We start from the raw sequence: 9,958 nt of genomic DNA, 5'->3' as shown, positions 1-9,958 counted from the left end.
GGCCATCAGCGACTCAAGGTCATTCTGAAGTGTCTCCTCAGGCCAGAGCGTCGAGTCGATGCGAGATGTGGCGGCCTTCAGCCTTGCGAGATAGTCCACGACAGCTGCAACACGAGACTCCAGTCGGAAAACATCCATGGCAACTTCGTCGTTCACCGGAGAATTGACGGGGTCAAGGTTTGGCTCCAGTCGGCTGGTTTCCTCTTCAAAGTTTTGACAAAATTCTGCAAGGGTGACCACTAAGTCAAGGGGATAGTCGAATGGAAAAAGCCACAATTGGAAATATTTGCCAAACATGGAGGTTTACCTTCAAGCATAAGAAACAGCTTCTTGGCAAGGCCACTCAGGAAGGCCTCCAGTTCAGTTTTCTTCTCAGTCAATTTGCTGACTTGGTCGGTCAAGGCAGCTTTGTCAGTTCTCAGTCGACTGACTTCCTTGTTGGCAATCCCAAGAGCAGTTTTCAGATTGGTATTGTCTTGTTCGAGCTTGGTGACTGAAGCTAACTTCTCGTCAGCAAGCTTGATCTTCTCAGCTAGCTCAAGGTCTTTCTTCTGCTGGGCCTCCCTTACCTTACCTGCAGGTTACAGCGAGATCAGATGCCGAAACAAGCAAGGGGAAAAGCAGTCGTCAGGGTCTCACCAAACATACCTTCGGTCTCCTCCTTTGTCTTTGTCAGCTTCTCCTGAACCAGCTTCAAGCTCAGCTCGACTTGAGTATGCTTTTGTTCCAGCTCTGAGTAGCGAGCCACAAGATCACAGGAGTGCTGCGAAGAACCAATCGACTAAACGTCAAATGTAACTCACTTCCGAGTGAAAAAGGGAAAAACACACGTTTCTAAGACTACAGCCGAATACAAGCATTCGACCGTAGTCTCGGGGACTATACCCAGTGGGTGCACTCAGCGTGCCCCCACTAATCCTGTTGAAGACAAAGTCGACCAGTCGACCTCAAAAAAAAAAAAAAAAAACAGTGTGCGAGACGCATTCTCTAAGACTGTGATCAACTGCAAGCAGTCGACCACAGTCTCGGAGACTACACCCAGTGGGTGCACTCAGCGTGCCCCCACCGGTTTGCGAAATCCAGTCGACCAGTCGACTGACAGAAAGATTGACATCATAAAGCCTAAGGCCGACTGCCAGCAGTCGACCTTAGCCTTGGGGACTACACCCAGTGGGTGCACTCAGCGTGCCCCCACCGGTTTGCGAAATCCAGTCGACCAGTCGACTGACAGAAAGATTGACATCATAAAGCCTAAGGCCGACTGCCAGCAGTCGACCTTAGCCTTGGGGACTACACCCAGCGGGTGCACTCAGCGTGCCCCCGCTAACACGGAGTTTATTCGACACACCCAGTGGGTGACTAATATAAATTCCGGAAAAGAAAAGTTTTTTGGTAGCATATCCAACAGAACAAACAGCGGTCGACTGACCTGGACATTGCTTTGGAGGGCAGAACTGGCGTCATAAGCTGCCTGGCTCGCATCCCGGATGGTCTTCAGCTGCTCCATCATGAGTCCCGCCTGGCGTATCGCCTCCTTCGCTGCGCCAGCTTGGTCCTCTGGGACGTGGTGCGTCATGAAGAGGGAAGGCTGCTGAGCACTCGTCAGTGGATTCGCGAAGGTCACCGTGTGTCGAGTGGTGTTCTCTTCCTCCACAGTCAGAATTTCAGGCGCCGGCACATCCTGAGGCACCTTACTGGCGGACGCTTTCCGACTCCTCCTGTGCTTCAGCGGCTCTTCATCCTCATCATCATCAGGAAGATCGATAACAGTGTTGGGTGGAGCTGCGGAGAAGGATCAGGATCAGAGATCGCGAGTCAGTCGACTAAGAATGGTATTAAGAACACAGTACCTGTATTCGAAGTTGCTGCATCCTCCATCTCGTGGTCATCGGCCCGGGCCGAGGTCTCAGAAGTAGCAGCACTGCAACTCCAAAGGATCAGTCGACTAACCTCAGCGTCGACCAGAGATAAAGTTCGCACAGAATAAGAAAATATGAGCAACACAATTACCCTGATATGGTGGGGATGGACACCTTCATCTTCGGCAGGAGCTTGGTCGGCTTCGATGAGGCCGCCCTGGGCTGCTTCGGCGCCTTTTCAGTCGGCGCCGGAGAGGTGGTCCGAGGGCGCTTGGTCGACTGAGTGGCGGTCGCAACCCCCTTACCACGTTCGGTCGAAGGGTCGTGGACAAGCTTCGACCGCCTTTCTGAGCGCGGTGGAACGACCTCCTCCTCTTCTTCCTCGTCCTCGATGTCATCTTCATCACCTTCATCATCATCATCGTCGTCATCATCCCCTGCAGCATCCGAGTCCCATTCCTCCTCTTCCTGGCTCTCGCCCCCGCTCGCCTCGCCCCCGCTCGCCTCGCCTTCCTCAGTCGAAGCTTGTGCCCCATTGGGCATCGAGTACAGCTCGGTGAAAGCCTAGCAGATGCCCAAACAAGGATCAGTCGACCAGTCGGCAGGGTTAGCAGAAATGAATACGACAAGGACACAATGGAAAGCAGAGCAAGTGTACCTTGTTTGGGTCGCTGTTGTGGTCGAGTGGAGGAATCCTTCTGGCTCCGCGCGGGTTGTCCCTGTTTCCGGTAATGGCTACCATCCATCTTTCCAGAGTGGCATCGTCGACTTCTTCTGGATGGACTCTAGTCTCGTCTTCGGGCCCACAGTACAACCACATGCAGTGGCTCCGGAATTGAAGGGGTTGGATGCGACGCCTGAGGAAGACCTCCAGAAGATCCATGCCCGTCACCCCCTCCCGAACCAACTGCACCACGCGCTCCATCAACATCTTCACGTCGGCTTTCTCCTCCGGAATCAGCTTCAGAGGGGAGGGCTTGTTCACTCGATCCATGGTAAACGGAGGGAGTCCACTCGACTGCCCTGGCGTCGACTGGACCTGACAGTAGAACCAAGTCGACTGCCAGCCTCTGACGGACTCGGGAAAGGACATGGGCGGGAAGGTGCTATTATTCCTCACCTGAATCCCCAGGCCCCCACACATTTGGACGACTCGGGTCTTCTCATCACCTGGGCTCGCCTTCTTCACGGTCTGAGAGCGACACGTGAAGATACGTTTGAACAAACCCCAGTGCGGTCGACAGCCCAAGAAACCCTCACACATGGACACGAATGCAGCAAGATAGGCAATGGAGTTTGGGGTAAAGTGGTGGAGCTGCGCTCCAAAGAAATTCAAGAAGCCACGGAAGAAAATGCTTGGCGGCAAGGAAAACCCACGATCAACATGAGTGGCCAGAAGCACACACTCACCCTCTTCTGGCTGTGGCTGCCACTCCTTCCCCGGCAACCTCGCAGCTCCGTGAGGGATCAAGCCCTCGTTGGCCATGTCGAGGAGGTCCTTCTCCGTGATGGTCGACTGGATCCAGTCTCCTTGGACCCAGCCTTTCGGCAGGCGGGATCTGGACGAGGACCCTCTGCGGCTGGTGGATCTCCCCTTCGCCTTCTCCGATGCCGACGCCTTCTTGGCACGCTCCAGCGCCGCCGTCTTCTCCTTGGCCATGGTCGCCCGTGAGATGCACGAAGGGAAGTGGTGCGGGGGCGAGAGCGAGCACGCTGAGCAGGGAGGAAGGAAGCAGAGGGAGAGAGGGAGAATGCTGAGGCGCAGCACAGAAATCCTCGCCGGGCACATTTATAAGGTCCCTTCCGAGTGGCTGACATGTGGGCCCGGTCGATCTAATCATATCTGGGAGCAGTTATGAGGACTGGATACGTGGCAAAAAAGGCGGCGCGGAGATCGAGGCGTCTATGCCCCGTCCCATCCGAACGCCGCGGTCTGCCCCGCTTCGCGCGCGCCCCCAAATTTCGCACCCCGCGGAATCCGCGAGCAACAAATCAGTCTGTCAGACGCGGTGTTTCCGGCGACCCGTCGCTCGGAGATCGTCGAAGCTCGAAAGATCACTCGACGCAAAAATAGAATGGATCGAGTCGACCGAAGACAAATTGCTCCCTGTCAACGAAGAGATTCTTTGATCCAGAACAGCGCACAACTAGAGCGCAAAGGTTAATCGGAAACGACATCAACTCCTTCTTCACTCGAAGCCTCAATCCATTCGGGGGCTAATGATGGGGTTATGTACCTAGGGTAGGGTCATGGACCTGTTCCAAGTAACTTACCCTAGGACATCCCTAGAAGAGGTCGCCTTCCAGTCGACCAACGAGGATTCACTCGACTGGCCTGAAGGACTCGACCACGAAGACTCACTCGACCACCAGGAGGTCAAAAGGCACTCTGCACCGCAACGGCCTGTAATTAAGTAGACTTTATGATAGTAAAGGCACTTTATGTGGGGCGTTACCAGTAACACCCCAGACTTAACTCACCTTAAACCCTCTCCTACGTGGGCTGGCTGGGGTCCTGGCGCACTCTATATAAGCCACCCCCCTCCACAGGCAGAAGGGTTCGGCACCTTGTAATCCATACATTCATAATCCACTCGACCGCCTCCGGGCTCCGAGACGTAGGGCTGTTACTTCTTCCGAGAAGGGCCTGAACTCGTACATCCTTTGTGCTTACAACCTCTCCATAGCTAGGACCTTGCCTCTCCATACCTACCCCCACTCTACTGTCAGGCTTAGAACCACGACAGTACGTGTTGATTCAGTGGGCTGGACTTCTAGAGGAGGATGCTACTTGGGAGCAGTGCGACGAGTTCCACCAGCACTACCCAGTCTTCCAGCTCGAGGACGAGTTGTTTGCGCAGGCGGGGAGAGATGTTATGACCGGGCAGACTTATGCCCGTAGGAGGCCCACTGGGCAGGTTTAGTTAGGGGCTTAGCCCGCAAGTTATCTATTTTATTTTCATCGTGGTTATATATACTAGTTGTAAGATTCTTTGAGAATTAAGCAATAAGAATAATTCTATTGCCCGGCTCCCAGAGGAGCCGGACCCTAACCCTAGCCGCCTCCTGCTCCTTGCGCCGCCGCCTCCTCCCTCGCGCACGACAGCGCCTTGCCGCCGGCGACCGCGAGCTCCGCCACGTCCAGCACCCTCCTTCCCCTACAACCTCCGCCCTAGACCCGGTAGGGTCCTAGCTCCTACCACACCACCACCGGTGCTGCCCTAGCCCCCCGATGTCCTGTTATCTTTGATGCACGGAACTACAAGGACTGGGTGCAGTACATCAAGCTGCACATGAGGGGCCAGCTGGTCTGGGAGCACCTCACATGTGCTCTGACCTGTCCTCTACTGCCCACTCCTTTGGCTAAGTTGGCCTTCCCTGTTGATGCCGGTAATACCGATCAACGTTAGATGCTAGATGCCTTTGAGGAGGCCACTAAAAAGAAGAGTATCATAATCAACTTCACCTGTACAATCAATGGACAAATGATGATGCTCGAGCCTCTTCTATCTTGGTGAACGGCATGGATGTTGATCTGACCATGAATGTGGTGGCCCTTACCATCAGATGTGGGAGCGCCTCGGCGTCATTACGAATCTACGGGGGGTGGCATGTATCTCTCTAATGTTTGTCAAGAGCAACAACTACAACAGGGAGATGCTACTGTGGATGACTAGGAGATATCGGATGTGTGGTGCCAATTGGGCTATCTGGGAGCTGATGTTTGCCAGATGCAGTGTTGTGTGCAGCAACAAGCTAAGCTGGAGGTTTGTTGCCTCTACGAATTCCTCACTCGCCTCCGACCAGAGTTCGAGCAGAGTCGTGCTCAGCTATTGGCACGCCATCCTCGGCTCTCTCTGGAGGCCCTTGCTGAGGTGCGATCTGAGGAGTTACGTCTACGCAGCACGGGCTTGTTGTCGTCCTCTTAAGCAGTCCTGGCTGCGCGCGCTTCACCACTATTGCATGGTGTGCCCTCTCCTGCACTGGTGCCAGCAGCCTCCACAAGTGCTTTCTGCACCTATAGCAAGCAGGATGGTCACATGATCATGGAGTGCATCAAGAGAAAGAGACACGATCACCGTGTTGGCCATCCTCGTATGGACCCAGGAGGCTCCTCTAATTCTCGTGAGGGCTACCTTCAGAAGGTTCACCAGGAGATGCTCACCTTGCTGCGCCGCGTTGCTGCTTCTGCACCACCCTTAGGTTCTGCTAGTTCTGATGGTCAGACATCTGATCCACCACCACTCTTCGTCAGGTACATCTTTGCTCTAGATTCTTGATTCTGGGGCCTCCTTCCACATGACACCTGAAGCAGCACAAGGTTGTTGTGGAGGAACAAACCTTGCTGCTACAAAGTGTACAACACGTGTTGAAGGACCTACTTCAACGAGTTGCACTAGATATCGCTCTAGAGGTGGAAATAGGCCAATGTGGCAGCAGGAGTTCAATCCAAAACTCCTAGAGCACAAGATCTACTCAAAATCTTAGATAAGAACACCAAACTCTATTATAGGAAGTGGTGGTAAATAGTCTTGTTACAAACTAGAGGTGATGACTTCTATTTATAGGGCTTTGGGAAGCCCTCACATTTCACTTCTACTTATAGCTTAGAACACTCTAGAAAACATCACTTAAGATTCACCATTCTACTCATAGCTACTCATAGCTAGAAGACTCAAGAAAACAGTGGCTAGGTTAAGAAAAGAAAAGAAATACTAGACTAGAGTAGAAGTATCTAGAAGTAGCAAACAGATTTGACATATGTTTTTTCCCTCTATTGTTCCTCATCATTCTCCCCTGGTTGTTTGGAACTCGACCTCAAGTTAACTTCATAGAGCGCTTCTTCTGGATGGTATAGTCAAGTCGCAACATTGAATGTGTTGGATATCCCCATCTCGCTTGGAAGATCTATCACATAAGCATTATCATTTTATCTTCCTCATAATAGAGAAGGGCACATACCTTCGCTTCTAAGCTTCCCTTTAATACCTAAAAGGCAATCTTTCTTTCCAGAGGTAGACCATCACCTTACCACCAACTTGGAATGATTTCAGCCTCCTTTTGCAGTCAGCAAGTTGTTTATATTTCCGATTTTGTGCTTTCGAAACACCATGAATTTCTTCAAACAACTCAGTGTAATTATCAGCAAAGGACGATACTGAATTTGAGTTTCCCCTTGATGGTAGCTTCACGAGGTCCACCACGTGTGATGGAACTTCATCGTAGACAATGAAAAAAGAGTTATTGTAGGATTACCCAAAAAATTGTTCACCGCTTCCATTTTGTCCATCTGTTTGTGGATAGGCAGTGCTAGAAAATCTGAATGCAGTGTTGACTTGCTTCCACAAAGTGAGCCAAAATGCAGCAAGAAACTTGCTATCGCGGTTTGAGACGATGGACCTTGGAACTCCATGAAGTCTGACCACTTCTCGAAAGAATAGGTTAGCCACATGATGAGCATCTGTTGTCTTGCGACATGGCATGAAATGAGCCATTTTAGAGAATCTGTCCATGACCACAAACACAGCATCATTCCCTCGTCTTGTTCTTGGCTAACCCAAGACGAAGTCCATAGAGATATCCTCCCATGGAGCAACAGGAACAGACAAAGACATGTATAACCCTATGTTCTGGACCTAGCCCTTGCAATGTGGCACCGCTGAACAAACTTCCCAACATCTCTCTTTACTTGTGGCTCGTCTTAGTCATGGCATGCAACAAATGTTTGTGCAATGGACAGGTCGTGCTGCATCTCAAGCTTCCTGTGAACATCTTACTGAATTTCAGCATAAGAACCCAACCTTCTGGCTCAAGCACGAGCTGCTCATGGAGGGAACTGATGTCATGTGGGTCAGCACTATGTCTGCAGGTGCAAGCCGAAGCAAGACTCGGTGGCCACCATATTATAGGAGTACAGGATTAGGTAAGTTCAAGCCTTAGGAAGTTTGATCTGAGTGCGATAGGGTTTTTTGTTACAAATAGAAGGTTTCCCCTATTGTGTTCAGGTCTAAGTCGGTTTAAAGAGTCCTTACTTTCCAAGTCATGTAAATTGCAGGATAAATAATGCCCGGGACTGGTATTGAGAGAAACAAGCAAGAAACATAAATAGAAAAGGTAGGGGTTCTCCTCTGCAGCCCTATCTCCCCTTGGCATCACGGTACCCAAAGGCAACCTTCCCCGCCCCCGTCCTCCCACCATCCACCACTATCCCTTCGGGGACTTAGGCCCTGACAGCTGAATACCAACACCTGGATTACATTTGACGATTTGACAACCCAACGGACTGGCGCCGAAGGGGAAAAAATCAATATTAGGGTATGAAAAGCAAGAAATGTATCTCAGATGGGACAAAAATTTAACCCTCGGAACAGATTTTGGAAGAGCCAACCCCCGCAAAAAGAACATCGCATTTCAGAACTACCATTTAAGACAAAATATAACTGTCCAATTGCATCACTTCTAGTCTGCCCTTTTTCTTGGCGATTGCAAGGGAAACACACTCACAACGCACCTCCTTAACACACGCTTCCAAAACAAGGATCAGCCATATCCACCAATCTCACAAAGTTCCTACAAATGCGCACAAGAATGGCAGGATATAAACCCTAGTGGGTGGAGTCCTGCCCTCCCATCTTCACGACCACAGCAAGAGGTGATTCTCCGTCTGCATTTTTTTAACGATTATGACCAACCAACTTCCTACTAATTCACAACAGCTGACGCTGTTTTCCCACTTCTACGAAAGCATGACTATTCACTCGCTAAATACCGTTCAACATAGCATTTCACGTCCTCCAACATGCCACAAAGGAGTGCCATCAAATAACTTATTACGGCTTACGTGCACATATTTCCAGGATAGCAAACTCCGCAAGAGCTACAACGAACAATCCAGGATCCTCACCTGCTTCAGCGTGGCACCCACGACCTCCAGTGAGGCGATCCTACCCTGCTTCTCAGCCATCTCCACACAGACATGCGCCCTCGCCTTGGCAAGGTGCTCGGCCTCGTTGCTCACCTGTTTCGCCTGCGCCCTCACTGCCCAAACATAAACAGCGACATCATCAACCAAGACGGCAAAATTAGCAGCGCGAATCCAGTGATAGAAACAAGAGACATTTGAACCTAAGGCGATGTCGCTGTCGTGAGCATCTATGGCCGTGCGCTGCCTCTGCTCCTCCGCTGACCGCTTCGCTGCCTCCTCTTCCAGATCTGCAGCCCAGCGACGCAACCATCGACAGCCGAGGCGGCTGGAGAGTCAGAGCGGCGGGAGCAGGGGCGGGGGAAGGGGCGGTGAGTTCGCGCGACGGACCGTTCATGTAGCTGCGTAGGGTCCTCATGTTTGCCAGGTACTCCTCCATGGCTGCCGGCCGGAGCGGTGGGTCGAGAAGGAATGTGACCTTTCTTTTGTGTGTTTGGGGTCCACCTCAGCACCCTAAATCTATACCCATTTTGTCCCGATTTTATCCATATGGGGTAGAAATAGGTCTATTTTGTCCGGATTTTATCCATATGGGGTAGAAATAGGGAGAACAAACGCCGGACAGAGGCCGCACAAACTTGCTGCGCCCAACGCTGCTACCCTAAATCTATACCTATTTTGTCCAAATTTTGTCCGTATGGTGGGCCAGGTACAAAAAAGGAGAGAGTGACAGGTGGGGTTGAGGGCGGACATAGACGGACGACGAGGACGCGAAGACGTCCGCTTTCTGTCCGCTTTGGCCCCAAACCTAGAGCAACTTTGGTCTGGAAATAGGGCAAAAGCGGACACAGACTGGACGAAACGTCTGTATGCTCCCATGCGTTGGGTTGTTCGGTTTGTCCGTTTTATCCCAAACGGACACAAACGGACGATTTGAGGTAGAAATGGGTCACGCGCTGGAGTTGGCCTAAGAGGGTGTTTGGTTGCCATCCTGTGGCAAAGGCGCCTGGCCTGGAGTATCCGTAAAAGCTTTTTTTTCAGGGAACTTTAGAGAGCTTTATTAGATGAACGCATTCGCTGGGCAGTCAGCCAGAAGGCTGCTAACCAGGAAGTTAGGCGTGGAGTCCAGCCATCTTTCGGTCACGTAAAGCGTACATGCACGCTTAGCACACAAATG

The 9,958-nt window shown here is 51.6% G+C and overlaps 1 protein-coding gene across 2 annotated transcripts in view; it reads right to left on the bottom strand.

Annotated features, from left to right (window-relative positions):
• Positions 1–9,320, bottom strand: part of LOC123154807 (uncharacterized) — a 42,334-nt gene extending 33,014 nt beyond the window's left edge. For both annotated transcript variants that reach the window (XM_044573440.1, XM_044573441.1), the window contains exons 1-3: positions 9,172–9,320; positions 8,985–9,071; positions 8,764–8,897 (exon numbers count right to left, since the gene is read on the bottom strand). In XM_044573440.1, coding sequence (XP_044429375.1) covers positions 8,764–8,897; positions 8,985–9,071; positions 9,172–9,220 — 270 coding nt within the window. In that variant the 5' untranslated portion in view covers positions 9,221–9,320. The remainder of the gene's footprint in view (positions 1–8,763; positions 8,898–8,984; positions 9,072–9,171) is intronic.
• Positions 9,321–9,958: the final 638 nt, after the last annotated feature.

This window comes from Triticum aestivum, chromosome 7A, assembly GCF_018294505.1.
Source record: "Triticum aestivum cultivar Chinese Spring chromosome 7A, IWGSC CS RefSeq v2.1, whole genome shotgun sequence".
NCBI classification, from domain to species: Eukaryota; Viridiplantae; Streptophyta; class Magnoliopsida; order Poales; family Poaceae; genus Triticum; species Triticum aestivum.
Note: the sequence above shows the minus strand (reverse complement) of the source record. Positions and strands in the feature narration are given on the sequence as shown.